General features: G+C 39.0%; 1 protein-coding gene across 1 annotated transcript in view; it reads left to right on the top strand.

Moving 5' to 3' along the window:
- BAI3 (brain-specific angiogenesis inhibitor 3) overlaps positions 1–15,121 on the top strand; it is an 880,973-nt gene extending 865,852 nt beyond the window's left edge. The window contains exons 30-31 of the mRNA XM_010848504.1: positions 7,515–7,619; positions 14,458–15,121. Coding sequence (XP_010846806.1) covers positions 7,515–7,619; positions 14,458–14,646 — 294 coding nt within the window. The 3' untranslated portion in view covers positions 14,647–15,121. The remainder of the gene's footprint in view (positions 1–7,514; positions 7,620–14,457) is intronic.
- Positions 15,122–19,672: the final 4,551 nt, after the last annotated feature.

Here is a 19,672-nt window from a genome sequence, read left to right as displayed (position 1 = left end):
TTTAATCTGATCCACTTTAATAAAACATGGTCAAACACTGTATCTGAGTTGAAACAGAGAGCAATATAGAAAATGGACCAGAGTGGAGGCAACACCTCAAAGATGATAGCCACATTAGACTTCGAAGATACCATGTCATGTATAATTCAAGGAGCTAGTAATGTCAGATAGAAATCCCCAGAGGGGGAAAAGGCGTGGAGGTTGCCCTTGCATGTTTAATGAGCAAGAAGCACGTCAAAATTCACTGTAACCTGGGTCGTATGGAAGACAAGAACAGACCGAGGAGGCGGTTTATAAACCATCTAGTGAAGGGCTTGTATACCTTAGGAACAATTTTTACCTAATTCATTACTAAAAGTCCCTGAGTTTTTTCTGTTGTATTTTGTTTTGTTTACTTTTAATGAGGAATTTTTTTAGTTCTGATTTGGGCTATGGAAAGATGAATGTGGCAGTAATAGGAAGGAGAGATGGTAGTGTGGTGAGGGAGGAAGCTGAAATATAAACTAGGGAGTGACTAGACTAGGAAAGAAGAAACGAGCATCCACCTCCTAGAGGTGTTGGAAAGCAGAAGTGAAGCTGCTCGGTCGTGTGCGACTCTTTGTGATTCCATGGACTGTATCCCACCAGGCTCCTCCATCCACGGGATTTTCCAAGCAAGGGTACTAGAGTGGACTGCCATTTCCTTCTCCAGGGGATCTTCCTGACCTGGGGATCGAACCCGAGTCTCCCACATTGCAGGCAGATGCTTTACCCTCTGAGCCACCAGGGAAGCCCAGGAGGGCAGAGGTGGTAGGCTAAAAGGACACTGAAGAGTCAAGGTCAAAGGGCAAGGAAGCCAAAGAAAGACAGCTCTGCAGGTCTGAGCCTGAGCTTCTGCTAGTACCACAAACAGATCCAGGGAAGCCAAGGAGACATTTAGCTAGGATGAATTGTATTTTAATACTTGGGGGATAAAGGTGCCTCTTATTATGTGAAATTAAAAATATTTGGCAGGTGGTTTAAACTGTCTGTCTTGGATTGAGGACAAAGCTCAAAGAATTCTTAGGAATACAAACTTCCTTCCTGAAACTGTAATATATATTTTTATCATTTCCATGTTAAAAATACATAGAGAGAGGTGTCTTTTGTGTATCTTCTCTTGCAAAAATGTGGGGATAAACCTTGTCACATTCTAACATGGGAACCATGCAGCCTCTTAAACACACCTTAGAATGTTCCTTTGAAGTTCCTGGTGAGCCCCCACACCCAGTCAATCCACGCTTCTCCCACTTGGCAGAGGGGACAAGGCAGCACAGACCCAGGGTAATTGTGACCTGTCTTGGTGGGCACTTGATTTTATTGGACGATTTGGGGGAACATAGTCAAGTAAGATAAAATATTATTTTATACTAATTTTATATCATTTATGAACACAGCTAAGCTGTGATATAAAAGAAAATATTTATATTAATTTCTAAATTGAAAGCATGATTTCTTACAAATATCTTATTCACAAAAGACCCCTTCGTGCTTTGACCCAACCCCTAGCCGTGTGTGCCTTTTGTTATGCAATCAGTATATTTTGGGGGGAAGAGTTTGTGCACTGAAAACTTGGCTATATCCTTCTCTTCTAGCTTACTAAATTTAAACTACTGTTGCAAAATTATTTATCTGTAGCTAGTATACTCTGAGTGACAGCAATTGTCACTCAGATATATTTGTATGTATGTATATATACATATACACACGTATGCATGTATGTATATATATGTGTGTGTGTGTATATATACACACCTCTTTCATTTTTTTGTCTGGTTTTTTTAAGCCCTGGGTACATATTTATTCAGATAGAAACATATTTGACACTGTAATGCCAGGCATTTCAAGGGTCAACAGATTCTGTCTTATGGGTACACTGGGACTCTGACCAAAGAAAGGTACTTAAATCATCCCCTTCCCACAATATGACTTTGAGAATCAAGTTTAATTCCTGTAGTATGTGTTGTTACCTTCACATGAGTTTTAACACCACTGCAGACTAGTATTCAACAGCCCACGCTGAATTAATGGCAATCCACTCCAGTACTCTTGCCTGGAGAATCCTGTGGACAGAGGAGCCTGGAGAGCAGCTGTCCATGGGGTTGCACAGAGTCAGACACAACTGAAGCGACTTGGCATGCATGCATGCATTGGAGAGGGAAATGGCAACCCACTCCAGTGTTCTTGCCTGGAGAATCCCAGGGACGGGGGAGCCTGGTGGGCGGCCGTCTAGGGGTCACAGAGTCGGACATGACTGAAGCAACTTAGGAGCAGCAAGAGCTGAATTAAAGACTCACATTCAAAGCAGCAAGAAGAAGAAAAATAACCCTAATTTTATACTAATTATATGGACAATGGCAGAAGAGCTCTATAAGGCCAAGCGGTGTCTAATTCCTAACAGCACACGATTTCCCAGCCCCATAGTCTAAAGTTTATAGTTGGGAGATTCTCCAACTTTTTCTAACCACTTCCTTCCATTTCTAAAAAATTAATATATGCAGTGGTAATACCTATCTTATCTGTAATTCAAACTTAAAGAGATTCCAACTCTATAATTCTAGACTCTGAATTTGGAAAAGAAAACCTTCAAACAGAAGGAGAGAAGGCGAGGTTGGTGATGGCCTTCTGTGTCTGTCTACCTATGTGTCTGTGACACCTCATTCATTTAATTTATTCCGTACCTGTCTGTGGAGCACCAGCTGAATGCCAAGCACTGTGCTGGGTGTCAGGGATTCAAAGTCACTGCCCACAAGATGTTCAGAGAACAAGATGAGCAGAATAGCCTTCAAGCCAAAATTGCAGTGCTTGCTATGAGACCATTGCAGGGTGATTGATATCCACAGAGTTCATGAGCTCTCAACAGAAGCCCTCTCATCCACCCTCAATGTTTTAATCTCCTCTTCATCTGAAAAATGAGATGGCATCATCACAAACTTGGATAGTCTGATAAAGGATGCTCCCTGAATCCATGGGGTCCACCTAAAACAGCAGCATGCAGAGAGAATTCACTTGGATTCGGTATTCAGCTTCCCACCACCTGTGTGAGCTGCAAGCTTTACTGACCTCTCAAGTTAAATCTCCTAATCAGTCAAGTGAGGTAATGACCACTACCTCCCAGTGTTATTGTGAGGATTAGGAAAGATAATACAGCCACCTTTTCTTAAGTGGCTCTTACCTGTGTGCTCCAGTGATAAGTGATTTAGAACCCTTTTTAAATCTTCAAAGCAATCTTACAAGGTTATTCTGACAACTGAAACTCTGGCTTAAGGAGATTTGAGTTTTTTTGTCTTTTACCATACAACTGGAAAGCCATGGAACTAAGATCCAAATCCAAGCTTGTCCAGATCTAAAACTACTAGCTTTGACAAGCATTTAATCAAGGAGACTGCCTGGAATATAGTAGGACCTCAAGACATGAAGTTTATTTCCATCCTAATTTTTCTCGAATATCTGAAATTTCATGAAAGTGCTTGACAGCATATCAATTCCCCCCTAATTTCAACAATTAAAAGGCCACAAAGACCACCTTCCTTGAGTTACAAAGATATAAATGAAGGATAAAAGTCCTATTAAAAAAGCTATTTGGGAGACACTACGTTTGTGCAGTTAGGTGGCTGGTCCTTTTAGAATGGGATAGCAGCACAGCTTTGAAAAAAGGCTGAGTGATAATAATCTAAGTGAAAGTGAGCTTTGTCTAGTATTTGTCTTTATTGCAAAAGATGCCTGTAGTATTTGACAGGCATTATAACTGAAGGAACTGATTTTTATGTGGTGTTGCCAATTAGAATATATTTGACTATTTAAATACTCCACTTATTTAAGTTGCAGTTTTGTCACTGAAATCAATTTCTTTGCAAAAGAAATGAAAAAGAATGAAAAAGGTAAATGGATAAACCCTAAGGTCAGTAAAAGTCCAGAAAGAAAAAAAACCAAAAAACCCCAAGAAAAACAACAGCAAAAAAGCAAAATTCAGAAAGAGCCATCAAAATGGATCAGTAAGATTTATAAGTATGAAACTCTATTTAGGTAATGAAAATTATCAAAGGTGTAATTGCTTCAAATAATTAAATATTTAAGCAAATAGGTGAATCTCATATCACCTGTGACAACTAAAACTTCAGCTTAAGTTTTTATCCCAGAACATCACTGGGTTAGAAACCACCCACTATTTACTGTGATGCTGGCTTTACTGCCAATGGATCTTTCCCCACTAAAAAAGCGGAAAGACGTACTTGAGTCTTTGAACAAGATGATCATGCCTGGAAGGTCACACTGAGACTCACGCGCTGTCCTTTGGCAACCATAATGTGGTACTCTTCTCGGAACCAGTAGGCCATCACTGCTATGGTGATTTCAGGCCATGACAAGGTGTCAGTTTCAAACTAGGCTGATGATCTGGTTTGAGGATGTTTTTGCAGTTATCTTTCTAGGTAGGAAGGGGCCCAGATTTCAGCATCTAAATTTTTCATTTGATTTTATATTCATTTCAGGGTCCTTGAGCTTTATTGTTCAGAGTAGTTTTATGAGCTTCTGGAGAACATCATAAACTACTCTTTGGTTACATCAGATTGGTGCCCACCATGTACACAAGAATGTCATAACAATCCAACTCTTCAAAATCCACCCGGTTCAGAAAAAGGTGCTCCTCATTCCATCAGAGCATATGATTTAAAAACTCCTATCAGTATCCTCCTTTCCATGGAATATATTTGACACTTGGCTTTATTAAACATGATTTATCTGTTAGAGATATCTGGTTGCAAGAGACAGAGTGACTTTGACTGATAGACAAAAGAGAACTTTGTTGGAAGGATACGTAAAAATTCACCTCTCAGGAGGGGATGGTCAGGACCTTGATTGGCAGTTTCCCAATACAAAGTCAGACCCCTCTCATGAGATAAAACATGAGTGGAAAGAGACAGCCCAGACCAACTCAGCACAGAGCCACCTCAGAGCGGGCAAGTGATACCAATAACATCAACCATCTTAGAAGAGAATGAGTTCTCTTCAGAAAGGAATCATCTCCCTGAGGAAAGGGGATTGGGGCATAAGATTAAAAATTGCAGTAGGAATTCCCTTTTATAAAACAGAAGAAAGAAAACAAACAAAATGCAGGAATAACTGATTTGAGAATTTAACCTAAAAATGAATATGTAGGACTTCCCTGGCCATCCAGTGGTTAAGACTCCATGCTTCCAGTGCAGGGGATGTGGCTTCAATCCCTGGTCAGGAAACTAAGATACCACGTGCCATGTAGCATGGCCAAATTAAAAAAAAAAAATTAAATATGTAAATATTTTGGAATCTGAGTCACTTGGATTTCTCTTAGCAAATTCCCCAATCACTTACTCCTATAACAGCATGTCTTGTTTTTCCTCACCATAGTCTAATTAAACTATGTGATTGAAGTGTGTCCCCCATTATAGTGCAAGCTATAAAAGGGCAGCGACTCTACCAGATTTTGCACAGTATTGTTACTCCAGTGTCTAGCTCAGTATGTGATGTCATGAATATGTATTAGCTGACAGAATGAATCTCTTTAGAGAAATGTCGTTACTATGACATCACTCCTACTGCACCCTAACACAAAATAACTGTGTGATAAGATTCATTATCAGGAAAAGCACTATATGGTAGTTCAAGCCGAAGTCAATATACTGACAACTATAGTTTTTTTGTTTTGTTTTGTTTTAAAGCACTCATTGTGACTCAGACCCATAATTTAGACAGTGTCTTAGGACCAGCTGCTGCCTGGGAATATTTGTGTCCCTCAGGATAGAATGTATGGCGTTGTTTGCCAGCTACTTGGTCCTCAGAATCCCTCCATTGCGTTGCTTTTGCAAATCCTCGCCTCACAGCAATCTGCATCAGCCATCACTAGTCAAGTGGTGTATGCCCAGTGTTTCTCTGTAAATCCTACAGATCTGTTTCTTGTATTCTCCCCGAACTGAAGAGAAGTTAATCACCCTGCAGCTTCATGCTGTGTTTATGCTCCTTTCATGAGTGATGATGCCATGTTCCCATCCTCCCCACCTGATTCATCAACAGCAAACTCCTAGAACTCAGAGGAGCCGAGGTGGAAATAATCCAGTAGAGCAACACTTAAAACAGCCGAATTTCTCTCGTATTAAAGTCGGCTAGTGAAAAAAGAAAAATTAGCTAAACAAAGCATTGCCTAAACACAGATTCATTAAATATAAGAAATTAAAGTTGGCGTAAGAGAGAACAAGCCTTTTTCAAATGTTAAAGATACCATTTGCATTTTTCTTTTGCCTTTTTTTGTTCTCCAGGAGATAAAGTTTTCTACACATGTGTCTTTTGAGAACAAAATTGGGCATTATAAATCTTTCCCCAAAGTTGCATTTCTTTTTCAAAACAAATTCTTAGTTTTGAAAATATTTGGTAATTAAAACAATAGACCAAATGTTCAAATCATAGCTCAGACATGAATATGGTATACCTACGCAGTCTGCAAGAGCAAATGGTGAGTTATGAAGCCCGTGCTTAAAAAGACTATAAAATCTTACATAAACATGAAGGCATAATCTTGGAGAACCACCAAAACTTTGATATTTTAAACTTTCAAATATCACAATTGAGGAAGGTATTTTCTCCTTTAAAATAACACTTTTAAATACAGGGGAACTTTTACCCATCCCTCCTTTGTTAGTGCTCTTTTAAATGCTCTGTAATAGAAAAAGATTCAGCTCATGATACTTCCCCCAAGGTCGTTTGTATTTCGGACTCTATTTGTTGAGTTGTGATGAAGTTGGAAGAAAGTATATAATTGGGGATGACGAGTATTAATGTATTTGTATCTATGGTTTTAGAAGCTCATCAACCACACAATTTATGCTCTGAATTCTAATTGTTAAGATTCTGTACCATTTTGTAAACAAATATATGAAACCTATGGGTCAGATTTTCCTTCTGTGAAGCTCAATCATTATTCACAGAGAAAGTGTAAGATTTTTAGTTCAGCATTATATTTCAGACACTTTATTGCTTTGAGTTAGCCTTAATTGGCATAGCCTGGGACTTTGCTCCCTCTTTAGTAGAGCCAGCCAAGATTTTAGTGTTCATAGAAATGAAACATAAAAAGTAATATTTCCCATGACAAACACTGAGAGACTCTGGTGCTTTACAGTCTGAAATTTTTAAACATTCTTTATATTGTAGCAATTTTTGTAAAACAGCTTTAACTTTAAATGATGAAAATCTTACACAGAAATGACTGCTACATTTTTATTCACCCACAAGAGAAAACTATTTTTTGCTAATCTTGTAAGTGGAAGAAAAAGCCAATTCTTCATGTCCTGGAAGTGCTGACTATAAGACAAGGGCTTGGTGCAGCTCATTTGCCTTTGTGGCATCTTCTGGGACCTCCTAGTACCTGCAAAACTTGATTTCCCTTATTAGTGTAATAAAATATTAAATCTCTTTTTTTAATGCATAAATCAGATTAGAAATGTGAGCCATCATACTTTCTTTTGCAGAAGGTTATGCATACAAGGAAGAGGCACATGGAGCTGTTTCAGGAACTCAATCAGAAATTTCAAACTTTGGACAGATTTCGGGATATACCAAATACAAGCAGTCTGGTGAGTGTACATCACTTCATTGGTGCTGATGCTGTCTTGGGAATACAAGAATGGAAAATAGAAAGAAAAAAAAAAATCCCCAGTGGTGCTTTGAATTGTACTCAGAGGCAAATTAGGAATAACAGAATTTTAAAGTTTTTTGTTCATAGTTCAAATGTTCTCAAGTATAAGCTAATTAGAATGAGTTTTATATATATATATAAATGTGCTGGATTCACCTGGCCTTTTTATTATCAGAGCTAAAAGCCAGTTAATTCAAATTTCCAAAGAGTTGATTAAATATTTTCATTTGAATGCCTGGCATTTTAAAGTCATAACATGTAATGTATATAACCTATATAATATAAATAAGATGTATTATAAATATATAACATATAGATAATAAGCACACCTATCTGTAGAGAGAGAGTTATTACCTGAAACTCGAGAGGTAGGTTTTCCCCCAGAGTTTCAGGATACGCATCAGTGCTGGGGGCTTTGTTCGTTAGTTTTGACCACTCTCTTCACTTGGTCCTTCTAACTATAATCCTAGCATAGGACTTAATCATATACAATGATATTTGGCAACTACTGTGTGCATGGCACGGTCAGAGCTCCAGAGAAGGCTATGCCATTATTTGTGAGAGCACTGGATCATGGGTCTAGAAATCAGTATGATAGCTCAACAAGATATTTCAGTTTTATGATAGTGCAAAAGCAATGTGCATTCAGAAGAAGTCACACTTTACATTTTGAGTGTCGGTGTGTTCCTTGGCTAGTGATGTGTGGTCCAGTATTCTTCCATGATGCTGGGCAGGGACAGAGATCCACAGCTCCCAGTCAGCCCTGAGACCACAAGGATGAACAGCCACACGTTGACAACCGTTCTGTACCCAGACAGCCACCCTGTTTTCCACTTTCAGTGCAGTGTTCCATAAATTACATGAGCTGGTGAAGGACAGGGAAGCCTAGCCTGCCGCAGTCCCTGGGCTCGCAAAGAGTTGGATATGACTTCGTGACCGAACAACAACAAAGCCTGGCTAAGCTATGGTGGTCAGTAGATTAGGTGTACTGAATGCACTTTGAGCGTATGCTATTTTCAACCATGATGAGATTCATGGGAATGAACTTACCATTCATCCATGGTAAGTTGCGGAAGACCTGTAGTAGAAAGCTCAGCCAAGAACTATCTGAGCTTCAGCAAGTTACCCAGCTCAGTTTCTGAAGCTTAGTTTTCTCCTAAACTGAGCATAGAAAGTAGTCTGATAATGTGCCCCTTGAATCTTCACACTTGCCAAAGCGGGAGGGGCCTTACCAGCCACTAGCTAACTCTCTGACTCAGCTCTGAGAATTAGAGCTGGGATGGCACACCCTCTGACCCTCTTCTCTCCAAGTGTGGCACTTTTTCTCAGCTTCACCCTGGCTGGCTGTCCTCCTCCCAGCCTCTGGTGTTCTGAAATACACATCCTCTGAGGTGTTTCTGGTCACCTTCTCATGCTAGTAATTCTTTCATACATGTATGAGTCTTAGTCCTGGCTTTCTAATTAATGCTATTCACTTATCAAGAGGAAGCATTTATGTGTCTCTGTGTTTTGCTTGTATTCCTCTTAGTACTAAAAAGCATGATGGCCATACACAGTAAGTTATCAATAAATGGCCACTCTTGATTTCTTACATGTCAAATAGTTTAATCTGCATTTGTTAAATGAAATATTGTAGACTTTAACTCGTCACTGGTCTCTAAACAGTTTGTGTATATCAATCTATTTTCCTCCATACAGCAAGAATCATGCATTATGTGGAATCATCAACACGAAGCATACAGAGAACACTATATGTAGTGTTCTTTCTCATCTACCCACCCCCCAACACCACCAAATATTAAACTGTCAATTTTTAGTTAGCAGGAAAATGAAAATTGCACCATTGAAATTAGCTCTAAACTCATTAGCTATTCATTTTGAAATCCTGAAAGCTAACATTGAAATGAATTGAAGAAAGTTCTTGTTTTCTTTTTAAAAGGAGAAGGTTATGCTTACAAATTTGAAAGACTTATGCAACAGATACAGCTGGCTGACTGCTATAATATGATTGTAATTTCCCCTTGTATGGTCTGGGTATTAAATCATTAATGGCACAAATATCTGTATCTCAGTTTCCTGACAACCAAAATAGCATCCTAATTACAGCACATCTCTGCAGCAGCCTGCCTCTTCTAGAAAAGATTTATAAATATTTATCATTTGGGAGGTTAGGAGTGGGGAGGATAGTTGTCATTGCTGCTTCACTATTGTCCTAAATACATGTGAACAGAGGGAAAAAACATCCTTATTCCGTTTTGATTAATAAGGAACATGTGAGTGAATTTATTATCCTATAATTCATAGTGGCATGTTGCTAATGAAACAGTGCCTAATTGGGTGGAGAAAGAGATTTTCAAAACACAAACCTCAATAAAGTCTGTTTCCTTTTTTTTTTCTGGCTACTAACTCACAACACCTGCCTTTCAATGCAAATGACTGTAATTATGTAGAATCTGGGGAATAAAAGGGAAACCAGAAGACCTCTCTATCTATCTCCCTGCCTCTAGGCAGGACAGCACCTGAATCTCCTCCAAGGAATAGGTGTGGTTAACAGCCCCATCAACGTACAGAATAGGCATAGGGGTCTTTCGCTTTCCCCCCAGAAAAAAAGGTTGGAAGAAGGAAAGAAAGAAGAGAGGGAGGGAAGAAAAGATCAGTGAAGGGGGAAAAGAAGGATGGATGGAGGCGGGGAGGGACTTACCCACCTGTCTTACTTATCTGTCTGCCCTGGCGAGGAAATTTGGGGAAACAAACAGGCATGTTTCAGGTGGCTCTGAATTCTCCTATTCTATGAATGTTCTCTTTCTATTTATACAGCCTAAGACCACATTAGCATTTTTGGAAGCCTTATGCATGTTGGCTTATATTGAGTTTATAGTTTATTAGTCCTTTATCACACGTGCTTCAGTTTAAGTACATCTCCATTCTACACTTGAGCTCAAAAACAAACAAATGAATGTAATACAACTGCATCAATTCAGGAACTTATTCTAACTGAATTTTGTATCAAGATTCAGGCCTCCATTGAAAGCTTTCCTGGTCCAGGTGGCTCTCCCTGTTGAATTCAGTAACCCCCATAGGCTGTTCCAGGGGTGATCGTTCCTTGGACCATTGAACAGGTCACAGTCTCTCCATGACAGTCCATCACCCTCCGACCATAGAGGAAGATGGGTGGCCCCCATCCCCCGCTTCCCGCTTCCTGCCCTGCTTGCTGGCTGTGGTGGTCCTTCTCCACGCAAGGGTATCCACACGCTTTTGAGCCGTGGTGGGAACCGCAGCTCCGCAGGGAGTGCTGTAGGATGCCAGAGGAGATGAACCTCATTCATTAATGTATTCCTAACTCAGAAATTCAATCAGCTGTGTATAGGCAACAATACTCTTTGAAATTAGAAACAAGACATCCTGACAAAGTTTAAAATTAGCCTTTTTATTTCCTGTATCCGCAGTACTGGATCTTTAAAATATAAAAGGAAAATCACACTTATTCTAAACATGAAGAAACACTTAATTATATTTATTATAGTTGCTTTACAATGTTGTTAGTTTCTGCTGTACAGAAAAGTGAATCAGCTATGCACACACACATATCTATCCCCTCTTTTTCAGATTTCCTTCTCACGTAGGTCACCACAGAACACTGAGTGGAGTCCCCTTTCCTATACAGTAGGCTCTCACTGGTTATTTTATACATAATATCAATAGTGTATGTATGTCACTTCTAATCTCCCAGTTCTTTCCACCCTCCCTTCCCCTGTGGCATCCATATGTTTCTTCTCTACATTTGTGTCTCTTTTTCTGTTTTGCAAATAAGATCATATATACCATTTTTCTAGATTCTACACATATGCATTAATATACAATATTTGTGGAAGTCATGTTTAAAGCAAATGAACTAGCACTTTACATATTTTGACTTCTTTTATGATTGAACTAATTAGCTCTCTGTCAAACTTAGGATTCCCTTAAAGCTCCTTGAGACAACCCTCCTCCAAGATGGATAAATCCACTCCATGGCTTGATTCAGCAGAATTTCTGCCCTTGAACCCTTCCATTGATGACTGATTGTTCTGATCCCTATAGTGCCCCCGAAGGCCCAACCATTCCTCATTGCCTACAAAATAAATTCCAAATTGAGAAGTAGCCTGGCAGACAAAGCCTCTTATGATCTGACTTTCATCTTTGCTTGATTTTTTTTTCTAATATTCTTTTTCACTACAACTGAAATAAATTGGTCTGTGTTCTGAGAGGCCCCATTTCTACGCTGTCTGGATTTGAACTTAGTACACATACTTTTCCAGCCACCTGACCTCCAGCCACTCATATGTCTTCCTGACAAAGCGCATTCTTCTCTGCCAGGCCTAAAGTCATTTTCCTCAAAAAGGTCTCTGTGCTCTCCACAAAAGGAAGCTGTATTTCCACCCTCCTCCAAACTCCCACAGTACTTTTTCTGGATTTAGGTGTGTTTATATCTATATATTTTATACCTCCACTTAACTATTGACACCTTTATAACAAGTATAATTACTATCTACTGAGTATTTATTGAAATCAAATATTATGCTCAGCTTCTCCACATTTTTTTTTTAATCTTTGCAACCCTTAAAGTAGGTGATGAGCTGCACCTTTTGCTAAATCCTTTGGCCCAAAAGACAAAGCATACCTGTTTTGCAGATGTTAAAGTTGAGGTTCAGAGAAATGGAGTCAGTTGTTCCAGGTCACATTCATATGGAATGGAGCAACTGGAATTTGGACCTGTGTGTACCGAGCTCTAAATCTGTGTTCCCTCATGGACCATGTGCTTTTCTATATTGGATGTATCGCCTTTCTCTCCCAAGTGCCTAATATGATGCCAGCATAGAGCAGTTGATAAATAAACACGGATTGAAAGGAAGCAAAGAGGGAGAAAGGGAAAGAAAAGAGAGAGAGAAGGGTAGAGTTCTAGGACTATAATTCATGAGATATTAGGGTATTTGACTAAATCAGAATCAGCCCTGTGTACATGCCTTAAAGTTATACATTTTATTAAATCTTCACTATTAGCTATTTTTTTTCTTGTATGTCCTCATGATTAAGGCTAACAAGTGCTGAAAATAGCTAACATATTGAGAATTTTAATAATGTAATTTCTACTTATACGCATATATATGGAATCTAGAAAGATGGGACTGATGAACCTATTTGCTGGGCAGCAATGGAGATGCAAATATAGAGAACATACTTGTGGACACAGTGGGGGAAGGAGAAGGTGAGGTGAATCGAGAGAATACAATGGAAATATACGCATTACCATATATAAAACAGATAACCAGTGGGAATTTGCTGTATGATGCAAGGAGCTCAGACCGGTGCTCCATGATGACCTAGAGGGGTGGGATGGGGTGGGAGGTTCTAGAGGGAGGTTTAAGAGGAAGGGGACCTATGTATACCTATGGCTGATTCATGCCGATGTATGGCAGAAACCAACACAATATTGTAAAGCAATTATCCTCCAGTTAAAAATAAATCAATTTTTAAAAAAAGAAAAATAATCTAGTTATAAATATTTCTATAAGCTGTGTCTTTTGACTATACTGGAGAATGATGTTTAATCTACTGAGTGGAATCCAAACAATTATTCAGGTACATGTTTTCTATTCCCCCTGCTAATTGATTGTAGTTAGTAGAAGGCCAGAATTTGTGTGTGGAGGGGTAAGGAACGGATTCAACAACCATGAACTGTTTTCTTCTTCCTAAGGAGATTTCAGTCATGATTGTCTTCTTGTCTTTGATATTACTCAGTGTAGTAAATCCTGTTCAAAGCCCCTCACTTTATAGAAATCTTTAAATGACATTTTTTTTAATTTTTTGTAGTATTAATTTATTTAATATAAACCTATTTATTTTAATTAGAGGCTAATTACTTTACAATATATTGGCTACTACAGTAAAGCAATTTTACTGCTAACTTCTAGCCAATATCAGGATATAAAAACCACAAATGATGTCTGTTCATACATTTCTCAAGCACCTACAACATCGAAGTTCTTGGCAGAGTTATAATTAGGCAGATCTTAAATCTTAGGTAATTAGAGGGAGTGGACTATGAAACTTCAGAAGAAATAGCTTATAGACATTTCTTTTTAAACCCTTATATTGCCGGATATGTCTTCCAAAAAGCTGTGCTCTTTGAAAGGATTTTTGGTAGTGTGTCATGCAAGTGTATAGGAAATTGTGAAGAATATACAGCAGAAAAAAATAGATCGCACGTAGCATTTTCATATTCTAAAACGGGTAATTTCTTGAAGAAAAACTAAGCAAAGATAGAGATCTAAAATTTTATTTTATAATATAAGGCTAGTTTGGGTTATAGTTTTTAATATTACACAACATTCCTTATGACATAGCCTCAATTTGCTTTAATCTCACCAAAGATTCTGCCAAAATATGTAAGTGTTCTACATTTTGTGTAAATGCTCCTTCCTACTTGAACCTATAGCCATCCTGACACTTTACAAGATGCTCCCAAACAAAACATTATCTACATTGCCTGTTATATTACTATTCACTTCCTTTGATTGCTGGAACATTTTAGGGTAACTCAAAGAAGGTGTTCATCAGTTTGTTCAATGAAAGAAAACTGAAATCAAAACCATTTCCTGCAGCTGGCCACAATTTCCAATCATCTCTGAACCACATAAACTGGATTAAGCTCAAAACAGGCTCTCTTCCTGGAGATTTCAACTAGCGGCCATCCAAGTCATCAAATAAATGATTCCCTTCCCCTCTCTTCTTGACAGGAAAACCCAGCACCAAACAAGAATCCATGGGACACTTTCAAAAACCCCAGTGAATACCAACATTACACCACAATCAATGTCTTAGACACAGAGGCAAAAGATGCTTTGGAACTGAGACCAGCAGAGTGGGAGAAATGTCTGAGTTTGCCTCTGGACGTGCAGGAGGGGGACTTTCAAACAGAAGTTTAACAGAATCAAAATGGACTGCGCTGGAGACAAAATGTATTTGCACTGACGCTTAAGACTTGGGAAGCCTGACATTTCTCTCCAGACAATGCGACTCTCCTACGTCAGCATCTCCACGTGCCAAATGTCAGTGATGTTTGCTTTGGTAACTTCTCCCTGGTCAGGCAAGTGGAGAGAGGCCCAGGTGTACAGTCCTGACTGCCCTGTGTTGTAAGTACCCGTGGAATGGATTTGTAAGGTAATCTTTATAGATAAACCTCAAGCAACGATTCATGTTGTAACCGCTTCATATGGTTTAGTTTTCAAAAAACTTCACCATGAAGCACAATGTACATATTTATGCAGTTTTTAAAGTTTATAACAGTCTGTTTGGCCATTACTACACTTTTTACTTTATAATATAAAAGCAAAGTTTTTGTCATTAAATGAATGTTTGTTGAGCTACATTCTTCATTGCTTTAAATGCAATAAAGTAATAATCTCACTTTTATATGAATAATATATTTCACATCTTTATTATTGCAGTTTTCTCTAGAAAGCTCTGAGTAGCTTTCTCTGCTGCAACTGTGTATAAAATATTTAAAATGTTGTATGGTGTAAATAAACTTTTGTCTACATATCAGTTTTTTAGTGCATTTTATTTTGGATTTGTTGAACAGAAATTTACATATTTATAAAGTTTTTTTTTCATTACAGATATTGAAAATGTATTCATGGTTTTAATAGCATACCGTTATTACTCCTTTGAGGCTAATGATTTCTCCAATGTAATAGTAGGTTTGTATAGTGCTTCTGTATTTTCTACTCAAACACCCTGTGGAACAATGTACCATGTAAATGGGGCTTGTCAGAAATCTGCTGGCATCATATTCTTACATAAATATCATGTTTTTTCTATCTCGTGGCAAAAAAAAAAAGAAAAGCTAGTAGAAAATAGTAAGTTACCGTACAAAAAAAATAATACAGAGACAGTGTTTGCTATAAGTAATGAAGCTCACTGCATGTTCCACAAAAGAAACTACTTGTACTACTGTTCTTCACAGCATATGGGAAGATGAACTTGGGATTTAAAAAAAAAACTCGTATCTGTACATCCTCTAGCAGAAGGAAAAGGGAGTGGATGTACTTGGCAGATGCTTTATCTGATGTGAAGAGTCTGAGATGAGCCAACTGCAGAAGCCTCCCTGGTGTTCTGTCTGGCTTTGGAGCTGCACAGCAATGCCCCCCACCCTGCAAAGCGGCACCAGAGGAACCTGGGAGCCCTGGGGTGGGGAGGATTCGGGCAATTTCCTCATCCTTTCAGGAGATGAGGAGATTGTGCTTTACAGTCTGAGGGAAAAATAAAGGGAGTGGGGAGGATATTGGGGGCTTCAAAACTTCTCGGATGTTTATTTAGATTAGCTTGCTGGTTAAGCCTGCACTCCGTGGTCTTCTGTGGTGGGCTCCTTCTACCAGTGACCAGGGGACCCCAGCCCACGGGCCACGAGGCAGACGCCAAGGTGCTTCAATCTCAGGCGCGCCTCTGAGCCGAGCCTTAAAACCCAACTCCTGTCAGACACCCTTCCTGTACTCCAGGTGTGAGAAGTATATTTTTAATCAGATTTTAAAAATAAAATGACATCATTATGCTAAAAAGCATATAATATAACAAAGGACTGTTTTTTAATAAAATAAACAATGCTAATTACAATGTAACTGTAATATTTAATGCTTATTAAATTTATCAGGTGACTTTATGGTGACAAGAATATTTAGTAATTTCTCTCACTTTCTCTATTATGTATAAACACACATATGCAAGTGTGCATATATACATGTATATATATACACCTATACATAGGTGTGTAATACACCTGTATTTATACATATATATACATGTATGTATATAAAATCCATAACACTCTGCTCCATCTTAGTACCCTCTAGAGGGAATGAAATTCATATGCACAGTTCTCAATTCCAAACTGTGAAATCTTGATGGAAAATAAAAAACCACAAGTATAGGTTTGAAAATTCTATATGTTTAAAACATAAATTCAATATATTAGACTAATATTTCTTCTAAAATCGTAATATTCAAGGGCATAAAACAAAAACTTACTTTTTTTCACCATTTTCCCCTAGTTCTGATAACTCTAAATACTAGAGTAATACATGAAACCTAACCAAAAATTGCATACTTAAAAATGTTAGGGTAAATGTTTTGGTTACTCTAAGAAGGATGTGAAGTCTTGGGGTGCTTTTGTTTGTTTTTTAATCTGTAAGAAGAAAATCCAAATCAGTCAGTATCACGGAATCATGATTTTAAGGCCGCCCTCTTGCAGTCCGTGCCTTCTGAGTGTGCACTGTACTTACATACATGGACTCAGGCACAGTGCTGAGTACAGCGGTCCCCTGACAATCTGAACACGTCCCTCAAAGCTCACTCAGCACCTGCCAGGGTCCTGGTGCCTTTGGGCCGGACAGTCCCTGCCTCATGACCAGATTTGACTTATGGGGCTTCCCTGGTGGCTCAGATGGTATAGATTCTGCCTGCAATGCAGGAGACCAGGGTTTGATCGCTGGGTGGGGAAGATCCCCTGGAGAAGGAAATGCCTACCCACTCCAGCATTCTTGCCTGGAAGATTCCTGGACAGAGGAGCCTGGCAGGCTACAGACCATATGGTCACAAAGAGTTGGACACGGCTGAGCGACTAACACTTTCAAGTTACACCTTATATTTCATCCTCATAAACTTTTTCATGATTTACCAAACTAGAAAATAATTTCTCCTGTGAACTCTTATGGCATTGCTTCTGTACCTCTCCTAGGACTTTTAAGATCTAGATCTTCTACCTTGTTACTTATACACATTTCTGATATTCTCTGATGGACTGTAAGTGCCTGGAGGGCAGGATTCATGTCTGATGCATTTTTGTACCTCATAAGGGATCTACCACAATAATGTGCACACAATAAACATGTGTTGAATTATTTGTGGAATTTATTTTAGTATTGCTTACAGTTATACATATCAAGTCACATGTCCCCAAAAGTTTACTGAACAATCACTATGTGTGTATTTCTGTAAGTCTATACTCTGTTTAGGGTTCTGTCCCTGGCCCAGGAAGATTCCACATGCTGCGGAGGAACTGAGCCCATGTTAACTACTGAGCCCGCTCTCCAGAGCCCACAGCCGCAACTACTGAACCTGTGTGCCACAACTACTGAAGTCCTTGCACCTAGAGCATGCACTCTGCAACAAGAGAAGCCACCACAATGAGAAGCCCTCCCATCACAATGAAGAGGAGTCCCCGTTCGCTGCAACTAGAGAAAGCCCGCAGGCAGCAGTGCAGACCTAGTGCAACCAAAAATAAAGAAATAAAAATAAATATGAGATCGCGTGTGAAACAAGTATTTATATTATTCAAATATTAATAAGCTCCTATAACCCCCATGTTATCATTTTGTCCTTCAGATTACCACATGGGAAAGAATTACTTATCCAAGATGCAGCTCAGAAGCAGCTGACCACCTTAGCAGGTGACATAAGATCACCATAAATATATACAACCCAATATTAGGGCCCAGGTCTTCTGACTTCTGCTCTGGGACCTCTCCTATGATGCCATAATGTTTCCAGTTTTTTTCTTCTAGATTACTAAGTTCCCAAATCAAATAATGATAAGTGGAGATATTTTTCAGGCGAGTCACAGAGGCAGAGAACTGAAAACATGCGTTAGGTGCCCTGGGATGCTGAGACTGGGAGCTTCTGGGAGTAGAAAAGCATGGCTGATCCAAAATAACAGGTGGTCTTAAAAGATTTGGATCTAAAATCCATTGTGTGGTTCTACTTGCACCTGCTTGACTTCTCAAACCCACTTGAAATGTATTTAGTTTTCCTCGCATTGTGTTATTACCTGAACACATGCAACAGAGTTAGAAGAGAGAATCCAACCTGAGTTTTCAGACTGGATTCAGACATTTGGTAAAAATACACAGTCACAAGAACTTTTTTTTTTAAAGGTGCAGTCAATAAGCCATTGTTTCAGAAAATTCAGCTTGTAAATTTTGAATCATTCTCAGCTTCTTAGAAAACTTCATTAGTTTTAAATTTTCCAGAGATATCTATGTCAAAATTAATTCATGAAATTCTATCATGTTGGAGCACTTCATTGAAGAACGTAGGACAAACATGTCTCTAGCGTGTCAATCTACACAGAGTTTTAAGTGATGAAAAAATCACTTTGCCCTCCTGAGATACTTCTGTAGTTACCTGTAACTGGTGTGGTACAACAGAAAAGAGGTTTAATAAGAGAACCAGAAGAACATAGAGACTGAAGAACTTTTGGCAACTGATGAAAATGGCAGTCATATTATCGGTGTCATAAAACAAGTCCAGATGTAGGTACGGAGTACCTCTGTTTATAAAAACTATTGCAGTAGGGCCGAGAACTGCTGACATAGGGAGAACACTCCACCTGTGAGACTCAGAGCATCCCAAACATCATGCAGGAGGGAAGATTGAGCAAGACAAGAAAGAACTGGGTCAGAGAGTGGGATGAGCGGATGGGGGGACCAGGCAACGGAACAGGGGGTGTCTTTCTTGGTGGCCAGACAATTCTGGGACAGACAGACAGGTAGGGGAGGTTGTTCCATCTTCCACATTTAATCTCCTGCACATGCTCATGCTCATGGTCAGTCGTGTCCGACTCTTTGCGACCCCACGGACTGTAGCCCACCAGGCTCCTTTGCCCATGGAATTTCCCAGGCAAAAATGCAGGCGTGAAGTGACATGTCCTACTCTGGGGGGTCTTTTCGACCTAGGTATCAAACCCATGTCTCTTGCATCTCCTGCTTTGGTAGGCAGATTCTTTACCACTAGAACTACCTGTTAATCTCATAGTTGTTTAAACTCAAGGATGGGCTAAAGTTCAGCTTGACTCCTTGTATCTTTCCACCATACAGCTTGCTGGTCTTGAGGTGTTGGTTTAGAAATACTAAACTTTCTAAAATGCAAAAAAAAAAAAAAAGGCACTTCGGTTTATAA

The sequence above is a fragment of the Bison bison genome, unplaced genomic scaffold (genome assembly GCF_000754665.1).
Source record: "Bison bison bison isolate TAMUID 2011002044 unplaced genomic scaffold, Bison_UMD1.0 scf7180017864268, whole genome shotgun sequence".
In the NCBI taxonomy this organism is placed as follows: Eukaryota; Metazoa; Chordata; class Mammalia; order Artiodactyla; family Bovidae; genus Bison; species Bison bison.
Note: the sequence above shows the minus strand (reverse complement) of the source record. Positions and strands in the feature narration are given on the sequence as shown.